Source organism: Heteronotia binoei, chromosome 2 (assembly GCF_032191835.1).
Source record: "Heteronotia binoei isolate CCM8104 ecotype False Entrance Well chromosome 2, APGP_CSIRO_Hbin_v1, whole genome shotgun sequence".
NCBI lineage: Eukaryota > Metazoa > Chordata > Lepidosauria > Squamata > Gekkonidae > Heteronotia > Heteronotia binoei.
The window spans coordinates 82,483,758-82,505,309 of record NC_083224.1 but is presented as its reverse complement, the minus strand read 5'-3'; the positions used below and the strand labels follow the sequence as shown (position 1 = coordinate 82,505,309).

The window sequence follows — 21,552 nt, the reverse complement described above, 5'->3', positions numbered from 1 at the left end:
CCTTGAAAGGGCAGCTGCTGTGAGAGCCCTCTCAGCCCCACCCACCTCACAGGGTGTCTGTTGTGGGGGAGGAAGGTAAAGGAGATTGTGAGCCGCTCTGAGACTCTTTGGAGTTGAGGGCGGGATATAAATCCAATATCATCTTCTTCTTCTTCTACATTGAAACAGTTTTCTTCAAGTCTTACATAAAGGACTAGTTAGAGTCAAGATGCATAGGTAACTGGGCAGTAAGTAGAACAGGATGGATTAAAGCAGTTGTTAAAACCTGTGAATGGCAGCAAATAGCATACAAATAGCATACCAATACAAGAATTAACAAATTAAGTTCGGTTCCAGTTCAAGACAACAAAGTTCAAATCTGGGTATAAGTGAGAACTGAAAGACTTGGCATGTGAAGATGAATACTTCTTCAGATACGTTGAAACAGATAGTGTTACATATAGGTGTGTGGGGGGGACTGGTTGCCAGGAAGGGCTAACTAAAGTCAAGATGCATAAGTAGAGCTAAGTTTGGAATAATGCAGCTGGCAAGGTCTGTGAACAGCTGCAAATAGCATACAGATAATAAAAGAGTTAACAACAGATACCAGAACTAAGTTTGCGTCCAGAGGCATCTCAAGACCAATGAAGTTTAATTCTGGTATAAGTGAGAACTGAGAGATTTAGCATGTATAGTGAAATAGGAATCCAATATATCTGTTAAACCTGGGGGTTCCATTATCCTGAGTGTTGTAATTCAGCAGTCTCCTGTTTTTGAAATTCTTTTGCAGTAAAACAGCTATTTTGAGGTCCCCCACTGAGTACCCTGGGAAACTGAAATGTTTTCCTACAGGTTTCTCAGTTTTGTGATTCTTGATGTCAGATATGTGTCTATTTATCCTTTGCTGTAGGGTTTGACCTGTTTGCCCATGAAAGTTTATACCCAGAATTAAACTTTATTGGTTTTAAAGGTACAACTGGACTCAGACTTTGTTTTATTGCTTCAAACCAACACAGCTACCCGCCTGAATGTATTCATTTGTGGAATACATAAGAAGAAAGTGATTTTGAGCATGCACAAGGTACATTTTTGCATTGCTAAGAAAACAGTATCTGGGAGTAGGAGCCATAGTTCTCTTTGGAACACTGGATTTCTAGGGCAGATAACAAAGATGCTTCTTTTTTCAGGTATATTCCAACTCTGTTGTCAATTTATTTAATTTTCCTTATTTTGCATTTATATTTCCATTTGAACTTGCTCTAGCAACAGCTCTAGCAGCTCTAGCAACAGCTCTAGCAACATGGATGGTCCTTCAGTGCCTTTGCTGCAGCGATTTGATAAGTCTTCTCGCCTTCTTCTCTGCACATTGATGTCTGGGCCTGAGGCTGCCTTGGCTGCCTTGCGCACCCTTCAACGGTCTGGGTCTGGGGAAGATCCAAAGCAGGGCTTTGATTGGCAAAGCTTTACAGAGAAGCTGTGTGCTCTAGAGCCTGTGCTACAAGGACCTGAGAAGACCCTCAGCTTGTGAGTTGCTCCAGTTCCCTTTTAAAAAAATTTCAGTAGTCTCATTCACATGCTGGTGCTGTTTTGTTATTAATAACCCAATTATGCAGTACAACTTATGTGCCAGTGAAATTATAGTGAGTCGTGGGGAAAGGATTTCCTTGAGGTATGTGTTCCTTCTCTGGTCATTTGAGCAGACAATAGGTATTGTGAAAGGTGGCATTATTTCTGGTTATTAATATTTCTTTGATCCCAGCAGAAGCTGGTTCAGGTAGCCGGCTCAGGTTGACTCAGCCTTCCATCCTTCCGAGGTCGGTAAAATGAGTACCCAGCTTGCTGGGAGGAAAGTGCAGATGACTGGGGAAGACAATGGCAAACCACCCCGTAAAAAGTCTGCCGTGAAAATGTTGTGAAAGCAACGTCACTGCAGAGTCAGAAACGACTGGTGCTTGCACCTTTACCTTTTATGCTTACTGAGAATAAGTATCCTTTCTGGGTATCAGGAAGTTGTAACCTGAACACACTTTTATAAATTCTGTGTCTGTAACCTGGTCTGAAAAGACACCTCTAGGCCTGAACTAGGGATGTTGGTTGGTTTGAAGAAAAAAAAAACCTTTTCCCTTTAATAGAGACTTAATATCCCTTTACCTTTTTAATATGTAGAAATGGCAACGGAAGCTTTTTATGACATGGAGGTAAATAGCATCACCCCATTAAGGCTCTATTAAAGGGATAGGACATTTTTCTTCAGGATTGTTGACTGGACCTCATCTGTTAATGCTGTTTGTGCATCCAGACCCCATCTTTTTATGTTGTTTGTGCAGTTTAGAGGCCTTGGAGTATAAAAACAAGTCATGGAAAACACAGGATGGCAGCTGAAATGTCACACCATATTGACTTTTCCATTGCAATGTATAGTAACATTAGGAGGAAAGGAAAGGTCCCCTGTGCAAGCACCAGTCATTTCCAACTTTGGGGTGACGCTGCTTTCACAACATTTTCACGGCAGACCTTTTTACAGGCTGGTTTGCCATTGCCTTCCCCGGTCATTACACTTTCACCCCAGCAAGCTGGGTACTCAGTTTACCTACTTCGGAAGGATGGAAGGCTGAGTCAACCTCGAGCTGGCTACCTGAACCAGCTTCTGCTGGAATCGAACTCAGGTTGTGAGCAGAGGGCTCCGACTGCAGTACTGCAGCTTTACCACTCTGTGCCACGGGGCTCTTATAACATTAGGAGAGAGGGCCATAATTCAGTGATAGAGAACAAATCTGCACATAGAAAATTTTAGGTTCATTCCCTAGCATCTCCAATTGGAAGGACTGGGAAGGATCTTGGAAAACTGCTGCCAGTTATAATCCTGGGCTAGATGGTTCACCAGCAGGCAGCTTCATGCGTTTATTTAAAATCTGGTGCTGAGATATCATGATGGTGTGAATGTTCCACCCACCACTCTCTGCCTATCACTAGCAGCTACTGATATGTGTGTATAGGAGAAACACACCATCAGAACCTAGAGTAAATTGTTACAAGTTGTAGAAAAGGGAATACTTTGATATAAGATTACTGTTTCAGGCAATGGTCCTGTGTTTCCTGTAGTAGTTCTGAGGTGTTCCTCAAGTTATATGAAGAGTTTTTTTTATCATTATAGAATCAGCCCCCTTACCTTAGTAGTCCTGAGCTTATTCCTGTTTTCCTTCTTCTGTATAATCCTTTCAGAAAACCATTATTGCTGCTGCTTCCAGTCTTGTGCCAAAGAAATCTCTTTTCCTTGCTGCTTATGGTAAAATCTGTAGTGCCAAAAGACTTACTTGTTCGTCTGCTTGAGATCTCCAAGCAAGAGCCCAGCTTAGACCTCTGGGTGCAAAGACTGAAGGATTTACTACAAGTAGAGCTGCAGGAGAAGAGCTCCTTGACTCCTGTCCTATTAACAGGTGCTTGCCAGCAACAACTGAAAGATCTGTGTCAGAAGGTTGTGGCCTTTCGTAAGGACACTCCTGGTTTAGGAGGGAAATTAAGCTGTTATATTGAACAGACAGATCCCTGCTTAGCTGTGGATGAAATAACCCCCATCTCTGCATCTCAGATTGGGAAAAACAAGAAAGTAAGCAAGGAAGCCATAAGCCCTGAAGATGAGAGGCAGAGAAAAAAGGCCCGAATGGAAGTTAATGAATCAGATTCAGAACATTTCAAGCAACATGATATGCAGCAGGGAGCTGGAGCAACTGGAACAGGAAATAAACTCATGATGAATTCTGGAAATGAAAATGTTCACCGTGAAATCAACAAGATCTATCAAAGTTCTCACAAGGAGGAAACAGTAGAAATGAGAGAGGCTAGTCAGAGTTTCCAAATGGAGCCTGCAGCAGAGGTTCCAAATTATATCAAGGTATTAACAAACATTTAGATTCTTTGAATTCCTTTCTTTTATTAGAGAATTGGCAGCATAAATACATGGAATATAGTCTTCCTTGCAATTGAGGCCCAAAACGTTTCCTTTTTCCTCTGTTAATGGCCACTAGACAATATTGGAGCCCTTTGATATTAAAAATCCACTGGAGCATCTGCAGAATGGGAAGTGGTAGGAAGAGCAAACAGTGGAATTAAAGGATCTTTTGCTTTAGTTTTGCTTGGAAATGGATAGCAGGATTGAAAAAAAGGTTTTCACATTTTAGGTGATGAGACACCTAAGATCTTTCTAGCTATGATAAACAATATAAGATATCAAGTGTCCAAAGTGTTGAAAGTTGGGGGGGGGGAGGCATACAATATCGCAATGTGGCATAGGCAAGCTCTTAACCAATAGTATATCTTGAGTCAAATTGATATCGCAACCAAAACTGGCACAACCTTTATCCATGAATTTAAAAAAAAAAATCAGCTTTGGTTGGGATCTGTATAGCTTGCCAGGATTAGATATACCCAGCTTGCTGAGGGGAAAGTGTAGATGACTGGGGAAGGCAATGGCAAACCACCCCGTAAGAAGTCTGCCGTGAAAACGTTGCGAAAGCTACTTCACCCCAGAGTCGGAAACGACTGGTGCTTCCTTTATCTTTTTATCTCAGTGTCAAGTTTAAATGGTAAAGTATTTTTGTTTATAGTTTTTTCCAGACTGCTTATGTTACAGTGGTTTGAGGATTATAGCCCTGGCCTCATCTAACTGTTCTTTCCCACTCCTTGTTTTTAAGGAACATGTTCCCAAATTTAAGGAACTTTTGGCAATGCAATGTGATGTAAGTATAATTGCTTTTCTGCTTTGGACAGATGCCTTGATTATTAAATGTCTTGAAGTTCTGTTCGTTTGGGATTTTAAATAGAGTCTTATTTGTACCCTGCCATTAGAAGCACTCAAACTAGTTAACATTTTAAATGACATAAAACTTCTATTAAAATGCCTTTGTTCTTTGGTCAGTTTTGTGACCACATCTTTCACTGTATAAAGCCTCTGAACTACTCTCATCCCCTCCTTTAGAATTTTGATGGGACTGTCCCTCCTGAACTTCAGGTCCTGAATGAGTGTACCCCAAGCCAGGTTAGTGAAATGAAAAGTATTTACTTACATGTAGGCAGTTTAGAGTCCAATCTGTACATGTTTATTTGAAAGTAACAATAAAAGTCCCAATTTTATTCATTGGGGTGTACTACTAAGAAAGTATGTACATTACTGTTTCCAGACTTAAACCAATTTCAGTTAAGCCTGATTCCCATTTTTTACTGATTTGGTAATGGTGATGGGTAGTTGTAATGTTTGAAAAATGGACCACATTTGGTAAGGCAGATGTCTTATTTTCTTCCCTTTAGCTAGAAGGTCTCTGCTCATTACTGCAACTCTCAGAATGCCCAGAAAATGAGCTTCTGCAGCTCTGTACTTGGTTGGTGGTGATGTCACCTGATCTTAGCTACAGTTATGCAACAATACTTGCTGGAAAGCTCTTTCTACCTCGGGTACGTATGGAGCATCTGAACCTTACAATAAACAAACATCCAAGAGGACAGAGGCAGGCTTTCAGCCACCTCTGAATATCCACCAGGCCCCCAGTAGAGATTGACATGATTTCCAGGTGCAGATACACACATACTCACCCCTAAAATATATTTTTAAAAAATCCTCCACGTTGACAGAAACCCCTGAGGTTTGTTGTTGGTATATGGATGCAGAACTTTCTCCAGTTGTTTCTGTGGTGAAGGCTTCCAGGCTTACTACCTTAATTTTTTTTAATTGCCTTTCACATCTAGCTTGATCTCTTGCTTTAACAGGGGCTATGAATTTCTTCAAGTAACTATTACATGAAATTTATGTATTTTGTTTCATCTCAAGTCATAATCATCCTGAGAAAGGATGATTACTTTTATTTGAAGATGAACATATGAACATGAACATATGTAGCTGCCTTATACTGAATCAGACCTTTGGCCCATCAAAGTCAGTATTGTCTTCTCAGACTGGCAGCGGCTCTCCAGGGTCTCAAGCTGAGGTTTTTCACACCTCTTTGCCTGGACCCTTTTTTGGAGATGCCAGGGATTGAACCTGGGACCTTCTGCTTCCCAAGCAGATGCTCTACCACTGAGCCACCGTCCCTCCCCGATGTGAGGACCAAAAGGAATATTATATTACATGGGAGATGTATTTGGTATTCTCCTTAACCTTTTGCTCTCGGAATGTTTTTCCAGTCAAAAATAGTTCCTGTCTCTTTCTACCTTCTGTTGCTTTTTATACCCATGGGGGAAAATATATGGGTATTTGTACTGGGGAGGGAATAATTTTTAATGAAAAATTGTCAGAGGCAACAAGAATAAGGAAGCCCCCTCCAATCCCACCCCTGTTTCTCTACTCCTGATTAAAGCCTTCTATAGCTGTTTTTCATTTTTAAAACAGCTATTGGGACACTGCTACATACCTATAACAGGAAACAGTAAGAGTTGGTGCATTGTAGTGGTTACGGTATTAGACTGGGGTTCCGATCCCCATGGCATGAATCTATCTGAGTGACATTGAGCAGGATAGATTACCTTAATTTAAATCACTGAGAAAAAGGCTTATCCATATCACTGAATTAAATAAACATTTCCATTAGCATTTAAATTAATTCTTAAATAAGTATTGCAAATTAGTTGTCATATTGATAAAAGAAATCATTTAAAACTGAGTAAATCCTTTATGAAACCTCAGAGGGTGCAGTTTTTTAAAAAAGTAACAATACCTTTACTGTTTTTGAAAATGACATGATACATTTCATTATTTAAATACTTAAGACCTCAAATGACAGGTGGCTTAAAACAGCAATGTAAGATCACTCAGATCAATCAGTGAGGCTGTGTGAGGCTTGCCAGTCTCTACCCTTAAGTATTATGTCATAATATGTGAACTATTGTGCCTTCTGATGACTGATGTTTTCCGCAGTTCTGTTTTTTTAAAAAGAAAAACATCCAGCTTTTAATGTATTCTTAAGATGGTCAAAAGTTCATTTTTAAGAATATGTGCTGGGGTCACAGGACTTGGTCTGACAACATATCACACAATATTCTTTTTCTGCTCTTTCTGGCCTACAGATTCTCACGCTGACTGAGCCAGCCTCATGGCCTCTCACAATGGCCCTCATGATGTTCTGCTCGAAATATGCTCGCGCGGTCTGTTGTACTTTGATTCCTTCAATTGTGCAGGCTTCAGGGAAAGGCATGTTCATTAGTTTTGCTAATACAGTTCAGTCTCTTGTATGTGTTATTTATTACTTTAATTATTTGAATTATTATTTCTTGTAGTAGTGTCCTTGTATGTCCTTTTATTAAAGCAAATTTGATGTTTCTTGTTTTTGCTTTTTTCAGGCCTTGAGCAAATGAAACTAGTGTGCAAGATAATTGAGGAGTGTTTGGAGCCTGAGTATGTGCGACTGGTGTTCAGGTAAATATGTATAAAATTAAATGTAATATAGAAATTGCATAAAAGTGTATTTGGCCAACAATCTGGAACACATTTGATAGACTTGCAGCCTAGCTAGTATCAGGCTATTTTGGAATCTCATTTGCTTCCTTCTTACAATCTGAACTGTAGTAAGAGAGACCCTTTTTGTGTGTCCTTATAAATGTTAATTACAGGCTGAATCATAACCTCCTCCATGTCACATAATCCTTGTTAGTTATATTTTGTCTTTATTGTTACCTTTATTGTTATTGTACCTATGTCAAAACTCTGTATTAAATGAACAAAACATTTTCATATCCTTTCTTCTCTTTTATCCCAAAACAATGCACTAAAATATTAAAAATGTGATAACTTCTTGAAATTGATAAAGTTTCTTGTATCTTCTGTAGAAATTTCTCCATAGAAAGGGGACCTTGAATTTTTTTCAGCATCGGTATTCATGAATCATGTAGAGACTGGGTGACTGGCATAAGTCTGTCTTTAACATAATTTTGACCTCTCTCCTTTCTTTTGTTCTGCTGTTTGCTATTATATTCCACAGCCAGATTGTAGAAATGCCATGGTCTGAAGATCTCCTCATAGTTGTGCATTCATTGCTGGAAAGACAGGTGGGCGCTTAAGTTTTACTTTGCTTCAGTAATTGGATGAATTATAAACCATCAACACTAAAGCTTGTTCTCCAAAAACGTGTGTGTCATCAGGTCTGGTAAAAGCAATTTCTTGCCTCTTCCCCTGACAACACAATCAGAGCCTTGCTGAAGGTGTAATGTATCAAGGCCAGCATCTTCATAAAACAGTACAAAACATGTTACAGGCTGAATTGTGGTCTTCCTTTTGTGTACAATGAGGCCTTTGGCTGAGTACCATTTTCTTCACCTGGTGCTAATTTGACTGTTTGCCAGTTTAGCTTTCACTATTTGAGGAACTGGAATGAACACTGGAGCAATTAGTGTTTCAGGTAACTCTTCTTAATCTCTTTTGTTTACTTCTCTTGTCAGGTGGAGTTGTCTGCTGAGCTCTTCAACTTGTTGGTCTCAAATGTTTGCCAGATGGCACAAGAGTTTGCCAAGTCAATGCATTATGCAAAACTGGTTCTTGCTCTGCTCACCAAATACCAAACCAGTGTGAGTAAATATAACTGCACCTTTAGTGAGGGGCTGGTAACAATCCCTTTGTGACTCCTCACTTACAGACAGTACCGCTCACCACAGCCCCTGTCATACAGGTTCAGGAACAGAGATAGGTCAGGCAGCCGCAGTTTGCCAGCACTTCTCCTACCATTCCATCAGCTCTCTTTGACTGCTTGCAGAGAGAGGTGGAAGTGAACCTGGCTGTCACACCCTTGTATGCCTCCACAGACCCCTTCTATATCATTGATCTGTTTCCTTATAATATGCTGTGGTGTTTCCTTCATTTATTTTTGAATTATTTTTAAATGGAGCCCTTCTATGTCTGTGAGATCCCAATTACTATTAGAAGTGCTAAGCATTCTCAGTTCCTGTTAATATCTGTGGCAGGATGCAGATATTCAGATAGCTCTGAATATGAAATCTGGACATTCTTAGGCACAGTTCCCAAGAATTGGTTCCACCATATTATATTGCTGTTTGTGTATGTGTCTTTGTGTTGTGTCCCAGTCCCACTTTACTGAATATTAAAGCTGAATCACCAGCTTTGTTGGAGAGATCAGTAGAGCAGAAATGGCCCAGATAGGCTGGTGATATAAAATACGGTGGGGTTTTTTGTGCATGATCAGTTGATACTTTTTTAAAAAACTGAAAAATTCATGAAAGAATATTTCTTAATATGCTTTTTAACAACCCAAGAGTGCACGAAAATTTACAAAATAGCACCATACATGCATTAGAAGACTGTAATCCTATGCAAAATTACTCTAGTCTCAGCCCATTAACTTCAGTGGATTTAGATTAGAGTAACTGCATAAGAATGTACTGAAAATGTAATAGAGTACTTGTTCAAATAAAAAACAACAGGCGTTGGCCTTCAAGCTCTGTGTAAACTGTAGCCCTGAAACCAGCTTAAGTCACAATGACGAAAGGTTGTGGTTGGACAAACAGGAATTAAATAGTTTACACTCTATTTTTCTTTTTAGATTACATTGTTACACCAGTATCGCTTATCTGGTGTTCTGGACCTCAATGAAACAATCTTCAAGAAATCTCTCCAAATTGCACTAAAACAAATAACTCCCAGATGAGAAATAGACCTGAATGCCGTTCTTATGTAGGAAATACAAGAAGATAGCCTTCTTCAGTGCTGGTGACCATGAGGCAGAACAACAAAAGATGCTTTCAAAGGCTGAGCAATGAAATGCGACCTGTATCTTTGGACCTTTGACTTGCCTCTTGAACTTGTATGATCTAGTAAAATTGATACCTGGAAGATGTTTAGTATTTTTACAGTTCAAACCAGATGTCAGTATTTTCTTGGATTGCTGTAATCCAGGGTATATTTTTAAACATGGTTTTATTTGTAATTTGGACTCATCTTCCTCCAAGGTTTGCTGAAATGATGGTTATGCATTCAGAGGATTGTGCTTAGCATCAATTGATTGTGGGAAAGGGGTTGGGACAGGAAATGTGATCGTTTTTACTTGAAGTGTATAAAAGAGAAGAAGAATAGCAGACAACTGCCTATCCCCTTCATTTCATAGTGAGAACTATCCCAGTAAGTTCCGATCATTGCAGCTTGCGGTGCTGAAAATAGAAGGCTAGCAGAGTAGATGCCTATTCAAGGAAAAGAGCATTAAAAGGGGTAATTTGAATATCAGTGACGTCCCAGTGGTGCAGCTTGAAAGACCTGAAGCTTTTGATCACAGATCAGGATCAGTCTAGAACACTGAGTAAGACATAATTTGGTATGTGATTTTGTGAAAAAAACTGCTAACCAGCACATTAGTCCTTTTTCTTGGAAAACAAGATCCCAACAGACTAATCACAGGTATATGACATAAGTTTTCAAGGCTATTAAATCCCCTCAACAATTTGTAAATGTGGGGAATGTTGAAAAGTGCAAGGGGCCAGCATGATTTCTTTAGCTGAAACTTGATTGCTAACTCTTTAGGGGCTAGATATGTGTTATCTTTTCTCCAGGAATATATCCAGGCTGGGTGGATAGCAGAATTGCCATGTCTGTGCTGGAAAATAGCTGGAGACTTTGGAGGTGGATCTGGGAGAGGGGAGGGACCTCAGTGTTCATTTTCTTCAGGGGAGCTGATCTCTGCCAATTGGCCCTAGCATTTTTTGAAGTTCTGTGCTTCTCAGATGCCCATGGGCCCAACTTTGTTTGAAATATTTATATCCTGCCGTTCCAGTGCTAGGGTTGCCAGCCTCCAGGTGGGGCCTGGAGATCTCCCAGAATTAGAACTGAGATCAGTTCTTCCCCTGGAGAGAATGCTTTGGAGAGTGGACTTTATGGCATTATATCCCACTGAAGTCCTGCCCCTTCCCCAAACCACTTCCTCCCTGGGCTCTCTACCCCCCTTCCCAAATCTCCAGGTATTTCCCAACCAGAGCTGGCAACCCTATTTCCAGATGAAAGAGATCAGTTCCTCTAAAGAAAATGGCAGCTTTGGAGTGTGGAATCTTTGGTATTATATCTCCCCAGGCTCCACTCCCAAATCTCCAGGAATTTGCCAACCCTACTTTCCAGCATGCCCAAGAACATTTGGATTGGATTTATAAAAAGAGGTGGCTTAGACTTCCCCCCTGATCTGGAAGGGCTGTTGGACAACAAAGTTTGCCCTGCTGAGGTGGCATGTGTCCTGATGAGCTTACATGTTACATATCCGCAACAGGGCCTTTTGCTTAAGTAGAATATTGTTCTACAGTGTTGTCAAGAAATAGTAGTCCTCTGTAAGATCAAGCTCTATTGAAGTCCTGTGAAGTGCAGTAAGTGCTATGAAGTACAATAAGAGATAAGAAAATACTGGTATATTTAAATGCATTATTGTTCCGTAACCCATTTTAGTCTTTTAGGCCAGGTTATAGTATACAATTTTATTTTCACACCAATGGTATAACAGTGGCTGTTCTGGGAAAGTCATTCAACAACATTGTCACTTCCAACCTAACCAGAGTTACAACCTTCTTTAAGTCCACTGACTTAAGTCGACCTAGAAGGCTATGACACTGTTTCGGAAGGCACTGTTAGCCTGAGTTTCATGTCTGAACACTTCTGGTGTATGACTGTTCACTTAATCCTGTGTGAGTTTAATGTTTTTTTGAACAAATGGGGTAGGAGATCGTTTATATGCTGGATGTATATACATTGAGATCAATTGGGAGAAGCAAGTCACTAGGAGTAGATGGGATATCAATAGAGCTATTCCAAGCCACAGAAACAGTTCATCAAAATCTTAGTAAGATTGTGGCTACGAATACAGAAAACAAAACAATGGTCAACAGACTGGAAATAATTTTTCCAATTAAAAAAAAAAAATGCCAAAGACTGCAGCAACTATTGGGCCATTGCATTACTTTCTCACATAAGTAAAATGATACTCAAAATCTTATAATAAAGAATGTTACTATATATGGAATAAGTCATAAGAAATGCCAGATGTTCAAGCTTGATTCAGAAAAGGAAAAGGTACTTGAGATCATACTGCAAATTTATGTTACTGGAGCACACGAGAATTTCAGAAGAAAATCCGCTTCTTTCATAGATTTCAGTAGAGCTTTAGATTGGATCTTGAAAAACTATGGATTTCAAATAAATGGATATGCCACAGAATCTGATTGTTTTGATGTGCAACCTGTGCTCTGGACAAGAGGTAAGGGTGCCACTGCCAGGTCTGTGTTAAAAAATACGTGGAGACTTTGGGGGTTGATCTGGGAGAGGGCAGGATTTAGGGAAGAGAGGGGCCTCAGAATAGCACAATGCCAGAGTCCACCCTCCAAAGCAGCCATTTTCTCCAGGGGAGCTGATCTCTGCCAGCTGGAGATCAATTGTAAAAGTGGGAGATCTTCAGGCCTCACCTGGAGGCTGGCAACCCTAGAACATAACTGTTTCCAAAACTAGTGTCCTTCCTTATCTTGGAGACCCTCTAATCCACAAGTGTCCAAACTTACTTTAACACAAGAGCCAAATAGAATAAACAAGATGTTTGAGAGCCACAAGACACGAACAAATATTACATGTTTTTAAAACTTTTAATACTTTTTTTGCACTGAGAGGTAATGTACATATGTATGCACTTCACAACATGACCATGCTAGGAGACTTTTTTTAAAAAAGCCTGGTAATAATAGTTCCCATAAGACCAGCATGGGGAAAGGAAATTATTTTTTTGGGCACTAGCCAGAAACGTACCATATAAATCACTGACCATTGCGTTTCTTTTTGACTTGACACCAAGGTTACTAAGTACAGCTCCTACAAGAGCTATGAAACCAAGGGGGAACTGTGCCATCCTCTTCATTCTGTCCCTTCTTCCAGTGGTTCCCTTGGCTGTTGCACACTCTCCCTGCTCTAGGTCTCTGGGTGACCTCTGGTACAGCAAAAGAGCTTGCAAACCTGCTTATTTCCTCCTTCCCTGCTTCACACACAGTGGAAATAGTCATCTACCTATGGGTCAGTGTTCAGAGGCTGACAGGTCCCAATGCTATGCTTGCATTATGTTCCTCTTCGACCTCCAGGAGCTGCACAGGCACAGAATGTGTAAAATAGCTGCATGTGACTCCCAAACCATAGTTTGGCCATCCCTGCTCTAATCATACACCATTAGTTTACTAGTAGGATAAAAACATAACACTAAATGTTCAAAATTCTGTTGTTACTGAGTGTGTTGTTTAGCTATAGCACTAAAAACAAGTTATTAAGCACCAAAAGAGCCAGTTCGGTGTAGTGGTTAAGTGTGCAGAGTCTTATCTGGGAGAACTGTGCTTGATTCCCCACTCCTCCACTTGCACCTGCTGGAATGGCCTTGGGTTAGCCATAGCTCTGGCAGAGGCTGTACTTGAAAGGGCAGCTGCTGTGAGAGTCCTCTCAGCCCCACCCACCTCACAGGATGTCTGTTGTGGGGGAGGAAGATAAAGGAGATTGTGAGCTGCTCTGAGACTCTTGAGATTCAGAGTGGAGGGGGGATATAAATCCAATATCATCATCTTCAAAACTGCACATTTCAGCCAACTATAATACAAAGGGACAATGAGATACTTAAAAAAAAATACATTGACCAGCCTGATGCAGTGGTTAAAAATGGCTGCCTAGAATCTTGGAGAGTCACAGGTTCAAATTCCCACTGCTTGCTGGATAGTCTCAGTCCAGTCATTCAACCCATCTGCCTTTTAGGATTGTTCTGAGGATATGAATTGCTTCTAATATTTACAAAAGCAGTAATAATATAATATTAAACGTTAATGTAAAGATCAGCTTGAAAATGTTGGGTCTTCTTTTCCTCCTGCCTTCAACTTTTTTTAGCATTATTTTCTCTTCCAGTGACTTTTATCTTGTCATAATGCGACCAAAGCACAATAGCCTGTTCATTTTTTTTAGCTTCTAGGGAGAGTTCAGGCTTGATTTGGTTTAGGATCCACTTGTCTTTTTGGTAGTCTTTGTGGTATCCACAAAACTCTCCTCCAACACCACATTTCAAAGGAATCCACTTTCTTCCTGTCAGATGTCTTAATTGTCCAAACTTTCATACTCATACATAGTAACAGGGAATACTATGGCATGAATTTACTTGATCTTTTCTAGATCTTTTCTGAGTATTAAGCACTGAAGAATGCACATTTATTTTCAAGAGCACGTATGTACTCACTTGAGATCTCACAAGTTAAGGCAATGTTACTGAACATAGCTGTCACTTTACAATTTACGTGTTTTTCAGCAGTTTGATTCACTTCAAATCTCACCTGCTATTTAAGTAGCACAAATCTCCACCCTGATTATTTTTAACCCTATTAGCATCTCGTTTTCTTTCACCGCTCAATTGTTCCTCCTCTAAGATAACGCCCTCTGTAGGACGTCACATTTATCGCGAGCTTAGGGACTTCCTTTTTCGCGTGACCGGAACAGAACTCTCTTTTTCCGGTGTGGCTGAAGAAAAGCCAACATGAGGTATGTGCTGTCTAATGGATGGGAAGTATCAGTGTTTGTTTTCCGTCTGTTCTTTCTTGCGAAATTAATTTCATTAAGTAATCATGAGGGAGGAGCGGTATGGATGGCCTTTCGTTGTAAGCCGGTCAAAAATAAGAGACTTTTTAAGGTCCGGCTTCTGATCTGGTGGCCTCCTGTACATACCGTTCTGTCCCGGAGTCCTATACCGTCCCATACCGTTCTGTCTGCTTCTGGAGTGCATATTTATTTCCCCCAGTGCCTGTCTGTTCAAGCTCTTTCCCATATTTTAACCCCCCCCCCCCTTTTTAAAAAAGTTTCATGAAGCAAGCTGGACTGGCAACCCAGATGGCTTTTTGTGTGAAACGAAGCCCGGTATTTTCTATAATGTGTTTACAGGGTTTATTGCGCCCTCCCCCAAGAGCCTTAGGTAACGTTACCGACTTCAGTTTCTAATAACTCAGCCTGGAACATCATTTAAAATTCTCGATGACGCTATTGATGATTTCAGTCTTCTAAGGAATCACTTCATTTAGTGATAGCCATATGCTCAAGAACAGTTTTTTCACATTTTCTGTCATAAACAGCTTTATTTCTCTCCCCCCACCGGTCAAAGGAGCAGACTGATACCAGTTCCTCACACTCACATGGCCATCTACCCAGAAAGCAAAGGACCAAGATAATGGACAAAATCACTTCTCTCTCCACCCCTTTAAACATCCGATCTGATGCAAAGTTCTTGAGAATATATGCACAATATTTTTTGTGTGTGTTTTTAAAAATAAAACGTATTAACATGGCTTTTGGAATACTAAATGTTCACTAAAAAGGTATTTCTGATTCTGTGGGGGTTTTGTCATACAGGAATGAGTTCCTTGATGTTTGAAATAGAATGAGATCCCAGAGACTATAATAGATGTAGGAAGCTGTTAACAAGGCTGTTGGATTAATTTAACATAAAATATAGAGTTGGAAGGGACATCCAGGGTCAGCTAGTCCAACCCCCTGCACAATGCAGGAACTTCACAAATACTCCTCCCCCCACATTCCTGACCCCTGCTCCGTGACGGAACATTGCAAAAACCTCTAGAATCCCTTGCCAAACTAGCCTGGAGAAAAAATTCTGATTAACCCCAAAGTGGCAATCAGCATTTTTCTGGGCATGTAAGAAAGGGTCACAAGAACTAAACATTTGATACAACCCCTCCCACCATCCTTCTCATAATCTTCCAGTTTGGTCAGGGATCCTGGAGGTTTCCCCCCTATCCAGAATGGAATGGAACAGGGCTCATTGGGTGTGTGGGTGGAAGCATTTAGGAATTTCCTGCATTGTGCAGGGGGTTGAACCAGATGAACTTGAAAGTCCCTTCCAATTCTATGATTCTACATGCTGACTGTTCCTTAAAAAGAGACATGGCAAATATTTTATCTTAATATTAAATATAAATATTAACTATAAAGCAAGAGAACAAAAGCATGTTGAAGTCAACATGCCAAAGTGATACTGATCTGCAGCGTCTCTTGTTGTTTCTGTATATTTCCTGTACTGGTATAACCAAAGAACTGAATATGCTGTCATAATAATTCAGTGGTACATTCATGGTTTTGCATGCAGAAGATCTTAGGTTCAATTCCTGATACTTCCAGTTAAAGGATCTTGGTACTGGAGTTGAGAGAATGTTCTCTATCTGAGGTTCTGAAGAATAGCTGCCAGTCAGAGTAGATGCTACTAAGCTAGCTAAACCAGTAGTCTGACACTCTATAAAGCAGTTTTCTGGATGAAATTCAATACATTTTTAATCCCACTTCTCCTCCAATGAGCTCAGGACAACATACATTGTTTTCTCTTATATCATATTGTTTTCACAACAACCCTGTAAAGTAAGTTAGTCTGAGAGACAATGATTGACCCAAGGACATCAGCAAGCTTCATTTAAATTTGGGCTCTCAGATCCTAGTCTGGCAGCCTAACCACTACATATTAAATTCCATAATAGAATTATAGACCAGAATTAGAGCAAGTTGTTTAAGCCCCTGTCATGTATAACATTTTGCTGCATCCCTCGGTAAGATCCTTGCTGTGTGGCTGCATACATCTCATTCTGGGTGAAATGGGCTTTAGCTACTACCTACAAATTAAAAGAAGTATTTTTCAGTAACTGGGATAAAAGTTCATGACCATGTAGTTTGCGGGGAAAGTAATGTCAAATATCGGTCTTTTAAAATATCCAGCAGATGTATTGCTGCATAGGGAAACAGCATGCCTGACTAATGTATGTGCTCTTTGAATCCACAGCAGCAAAGTTTCTCGTGACACACTGTATGAAGCAGTGCGAGAAGTCCTTCAGGGAAGTCAAACAAAACCACGCAAGTATGAGTACTTTGACATCTTTGTGTCTATGGGGTTCACTACAAATGGGAGATTTTGTGCTGAGTGCCAAATGCCATATTTTTCCAGTTGTTTGTCCTGTGGTATTTGTTCTCTCAACTTTGAGTTTTGCTGCAAAATAAAATAAAACTTTCTCTGTCTCGTTAGGTTCTTGGAAACTGTGGAGCTGCAGATAAGTCTGAAAAACTATGACCCACAGAAGGACAAGCGTTTTTCTGGCACTGTCAGGTCTGGAGCTATTCTAATCCAGCTGAGTCTTCAGCCTTCGTTTTTCTGCCAATTAGATATCCTAAATGTAATATGCCTACCAATGCAGCTTATAAACTGGGTGCTGAATGTTTTCAATAGTTCAGGCTTCCCCATTTGAACGTGGGCGTGACTAGATGGGGAGTTGTGGTAAATTGCTCCTTTGAATCCCACCAACCACGTTAATAACCCAGGGTTTGGCAGTGATGAACAGTGTTACTAGTAAGAGGTTTCCATCATGGTTTGAGTTTTCCTTGCATATTTGTATTGCTTCGGATGTTTAGTACATATTTGATTTTTACCTCTTCCTTCTCAGGCTAAAGTCTGCTCCCCGACCTAAATTCTCAGTCTGTTTGCTGGGGGACCAGCAGCACTGTGATGAGGCCAAAGCAGTGGACATCCCTCACATGGACATAGAGGCTCTGAAGAAACTCAATAAGAACAAGAAACTGGTGAAGAAACTGGGTGAGCAAAGTTGGGAAAGGCTACAGTGCCAGTATAAAAGAACAAAAGATGCTTGGAGTGTGCTTGATAGTTAATTAACAGTCTAATTCTATTTACTCAGAAATATAGTTTTCAGACTTACTAATTGCAGTCTTATCTTAGGACATTTGGTGTGCTTGCTCTTAATGACCATAGTTAAACAGATTGGGTAACTTTAATCTGTTCTGATTTAGTATATTTTAAAATTGTTGCCCGCCTCTCAAACATAAGAATGTGATGAGCTGTTATAAAAAAGTAAATATTCTTCCTTGTAGCTACTTATGAGGTTAAATATTAAAGATCTAATGATTATAACGGATCATGAGACATGGCTTCTATATAAATAAAAGTATATAGTATTTATACTATATAAATAAAAGTATAAATAAAAGCACTTTGGGGTCTACCGCCTTCTCAAGGTATACTTTTTTAGTGTTTAGTTTATTCTGGAATCGAGCAGTGTAGAAATTTGGCATGCAAGCCAGGATTTGGTGACATAGACTGTCGAAAGTCACATACTTTCTGGTTCACATTCAGTGTGTATAATTTGGCAGACCTTGGTTCTCACCTTTTTGTATAGCTTGCAACTTAAGGTTTTAATTTTGATTGGTTGTACATGTGCCAATAAGCTAAATTTGACTGTGACTTTTGAGCACATGTGTTGGCAATGAGAAAACCTTCATATAAAATAGTTGCATGTTATCTCATCTTCCTGAAATTTCCATGTTTCATTTCTACATATGCATCATTTTGCAGTTGCATGGTATCCCTGCTTTATACTACTTGTGTTGGCTTATTGTGAGAAAGAAAGGGAAAACTTATTTATGGAAACAGTTAAGCTCTGCCCTAGATTTGAGGATGTACAAATATATATAAAACTTGTTTTATATGTCACTTGTTATCGCCCCCCTTTTATTCATCATTGTTATTCTGTAACTTTAGATTTTATATATTTTAATTGTTTTAACTGTTGATTGTTTTTATTATGTAATCTGCCCTGAACCTGTTTTATGGGAAAGGCGGGCTAAAAATCAAATCAAATAAATAAAAACACATGATTATTTTCTACAGCAAAGAAGTATGATGCTTTCCTGGCCTCAGAGTCCCTGATCAAGCAGATTCCTCGAATCCTGGGCCCAGGGTTGAACAAAGCTGGCAAGTTTCCTTCTCTTCTCACTCACAATGAGAACATGGTGGCCAAAGTTGATGAGGTCAAGTCCACTATCAAGTTTCAAATGAAAAAGGTAAACAAAATTGATAAAGATGCCAGTGATGGAACTTGCATGAAATATTTATATCTTAATAGCCATGACTAAAGGTGTTAATTGAGGGAATTATGGCTGCAGATGTGATCCATATCTAATTATGTAGACTACTAGACAACCCCAATTTTGATTTTAAAATATGAATCTCAGAGTCAGCCCTCCTCCTTCAGAGAAGTTTGCCATGTGCTGGACAGTCCCTTTCAAAGTGCATGGCATGGTAATGAGTTGACATGGAGAGCTCTGTCCTCTAGAGTCCTCCAAAGATACAGTGAGAACCACATCAGCTGCGCTTTGAAAGCAAGTTTACATAGAGTTTAAGTTTATTTCAATTTATATTCCGCCATTCCCACCGAAGTGGCTCAGGGCGGCTCACAGCATATAACATCTAACATAAATTTTGAATTTAAAACATCTTACACAGTTAAAACAGTAAAATAATAAAACATATAACAGCGGTCTATCAAAACTACATTCAGTTTCCAATGACAGTTAGTTATAGGCCAGCCGGAAGAGGCTGTCCTACAGGCCCTGCAGAACTGGCCAAGGTCCCGCAGGGCCCTCACCTCTTCCGGCAGCTGGTTCCACCAGAAAGGAGCCGTTACAGAGAAGGCCCTGTCCCGGGTGGATTTCAGGTGGGCCTCCTTTGGCCCAGGGATAACAAGCAGATTTTGAGATTCCGATCTCAGTACTCTCTGGGGAACATGTGGGGAGAGACATGTAGAGTGTATTTTATTACCTACAAGGTTGTTTCTCAGAGGATAGCATATTTTCATAGGGCCACACTCAAAACCCGTTCTCATAGAGATAGCAAAATGCTTCCTTTCCAATTCTGTCTTATGAGGCAGAGAGTACTTGCCCACATTCCTATAAAGCTTAGAAGGTTTTGTTTTCATGTTAGCTGTATGGGTGTTGGAAAGGCTCAACCTCTATCCTTGCAAATGACTTGTGGCTCCCTAAGGGGTTTATGGCCCCCAGTTTGAGAAATGCTGTACCTATGCAACAAAAGAATGGTGCCATTGACTTGCCTGTCTAGAATCAGCTGCTTAGTCTTCCCTTGTTGATACAACAAATAACTTGATATATTATTATTTGTGATCATTTGTAATATTAGAAAGCTAGATTAAATTAGTATGCAATTTTCTCTTTTCAGGTGCTGTGCCTGGCTGTAGCTGTTGGTCATGTGAAAATGGCAGAAGATGAATTAGTGTACAACATTCACTTGGCTATCAATTTCCTTGTGTCATTGCTCAAGAAAAACTGGCAGAATGTACGTGCCTTGTATATCAAGAGCACCATGGGGAAGCCCCAGAGGCTTTACTAATAATAAAATACTGATTACTTGGTTTACAGGCTTAGTTTTGCTTTGTTCAGTCTGTATAGCTTTGTGTTTTATGTAGGGTTTCTCTGAATTAATCTTCTTTCAACTGGAGCCCCTCTGTATCTGTACACTGCAGATTCTTAAATAGGTGTTCTGTAATTCTGAAAATACATTTCAAAACCCATTTATTAGTTTTCTGCCTCTCTTCTCCATGTCTGCAATCCATCTCCTCAGAGACGATCTTATAATTTTGCTCCAGTTGCCTTTTCACTAGTTTCCTATGCCCTAAAGCAGTGGTGTCAAACTCTTTTGTTACAAGGGCTGGATCTCACATAGATGTCACTTTGTCAGGCCAGGCCATGTCTGCCATAAAATGTAATACTGAGTACCGGAGATACAAACTTTGTAAATGACAGATGCAAACCCAGTTAATAGTATTGTTTTATTCGAAATACAAGCAAAAACAGTTGTTTCCCAGGAGTGAAAGGAATTGCTTTACTGGGGAATCCACAAAAGCCCCCGTAAATGTATTAAATCATATACAAGACTAGTCCCCCCCCAAGGGATACCATACCCATCCCCCTAGCCATTTCATTCCCTTTCTTGATAGCTTCAACGCCATACACCTCGCCATGTGCCCTCCTGAGCCTTCTTCCCTCACACCAGTTGCTCATGGGCTGGATAAGAGCCCTGGACAGCTAGTTCCATCCCCTGACCCAACCGTTTGGCATCCCAACCCTAAAGGCTCTACATACTTTGAGATCTTGAAGTTGGACTAAAAATTTCTAGAACAAGTTGTGATGTCAGACATTTAATGCCATTCTCTGCTGATGTCTTACTAATTACACTGTTGAGTATTCACACCCATACAAATTAAACTCAGTGTCAGAGAAAAACCTCTTTTTGTTTCCACAGCCTGACTAGCTTAGAAAAGGATACACCAATTAAGGGGAAGAAGAACATGATTTAAGGAACTTTACCTGGATTGTGGAACAAGCAAGCTCACAGTGCCTCTAATAGGCTACCAGTGACTAACAACCAAATCTTTCCAAAGTAAGGTTTAGAATGTATTGAAGGAAATACAGTGGTACAAGAATTAAAAAGGTTCTCAGGCATAAGAACAGTGCAATTTCAGAGGGACATGTGAAGAGTTACATAAGAGGAGATAAAGTAAGAAATAGCCAAGCTTCTGGCAGAGAGGGAATTCTACACCAGGAATGGCCACAAGGAGAAGGAAGGACTTAAAGAAGGGGAAAGAGCTTTTAAGAAAAAAATGAGTGAATGGAAAAGGAGTCTACAATCCTCAGTCTGCTGAGATGGGTAGGGTACATTGTTGACAATCCAGAGATTCAGGGTGGGAGACTAT

The 21,552-nt window shown here is 40.0% G+C and overlaps 2 protein-coding genes across 3 annotated transcripts; both read left to right on the top strand.

Moving 5' to 3' along the window:
* Nucleotides 1-1,270: 1,270 nt before the first annotated feature.
* On the top strand, nucleotides 1,271-7,242 carry FANCE (FA complementation group E). Its single transcript, XM_060233001.1, has 6 exons — nucleotides 1,271-1,503; nucleotides 3,202-3,871; nucleotides 4,671-4,715; nucleotides 4,955-5,014; nucleotides 5,284-5,427; nucleotides 7,033-7,242. The coding sequence occupies exons 1-6, from the start codon at nucleotides 1,280-1,282 to the stop codon at nucleotides 7,240-7,242; spliced, it is 1,353 nt and encodes a 450-aa protein (XP_060088984.1). The 5' UTR covers nucleotides 1,271-1,279.
* Nucleotides 7,243-7,301: 59 nt separating this feature from the next.
* LOC132566422 (large ribosomal subunit protein uL1) lies at nucleotides 7,302-20,215 on the top strand. Of its 2 annotated transcripts, XM_060231441.1 has the most exons (7): nucleotides 7,302-7,381; nucleotides 8,401-8,526; nucleotides 16,782-16,856; nucleotides 17,022-17,102; nucleotides 17,437-17,585; nucleotides 18,675-18,847; nucleotides 20,019-20,215. In XM_060231441.1, exons 1-7 carry the CDS (start codon nucleotides 7,317-7,319, stop codon nucleotides 20,187-20,189), a joined length of 840 nt encoding a protein of 279 aa, XP_060087424.1. In that variant the 5' UTR covers nucleotides 7,302-7,316; the 3' UTR covers nucleotides 20,190-20,215. The 2 variants fall into 2 exon arrangements, with proteins under 2 accessions (XP_060087424.1, XP_060087425.1); XM_060231442.1 differs by lacking the exons at nucleotides 7,302-7,381; nucleotides 8,401-8,526 and adding an exon at nucleotides 14,352-14,488.
* The last annotated feature ends 1,337 nt before the right edge of the window (nucleotides 20,216-21,552 follow it).

Excerpts from the sequence above, each read along its gene's own strand:
- FANCE (XM_060233001.1), top strand. The coding sequence starts at position 1,280 with ATGGATGGTCCTTCAGTGCCTTTGCTGCAGCGATTTGATAAGTCTTCT. Across the intron at positions 1,504-3,201 it reads CCTGAGAAGACCCTCAGCTT|AAAACCATTATTGCTGCTGC; the intron begins GTGAGTTGCTCC and ends TAATCCTTTCAG. Across the intron at positions 5,015-5,283 it reads ATGAGTGTACCCCAAGCCAG|CTAGAAGGTCTCTGCTCATT; the intron begins GTTAGTGAAATG and ends TCTTCCCTTTAG.
- LOC132566422 (XM_060231441.1), top strand. The coding sequence starts at position 7,317 with ATGAAACTAGTGTGCAAGATAATTGAGGAGTGTTTGGAGCCTGAGTAT. Across the intron at positions 16,857-17,021 it reads AGTCAAACAAAACCACGCAA|GTTCTTGGAAACTGTGGAGC; the intron begins GTATGAGTACTT and ends CTGTCTCGTTAG. Across the intron at positions 17,586-18,674 it reads GAAACTGGTGAAGAAACTGG|CAAAGAAGTATGATGCTTTC; the intron begins GTGAGCAAAGTT and ends TATTTTCTACAG.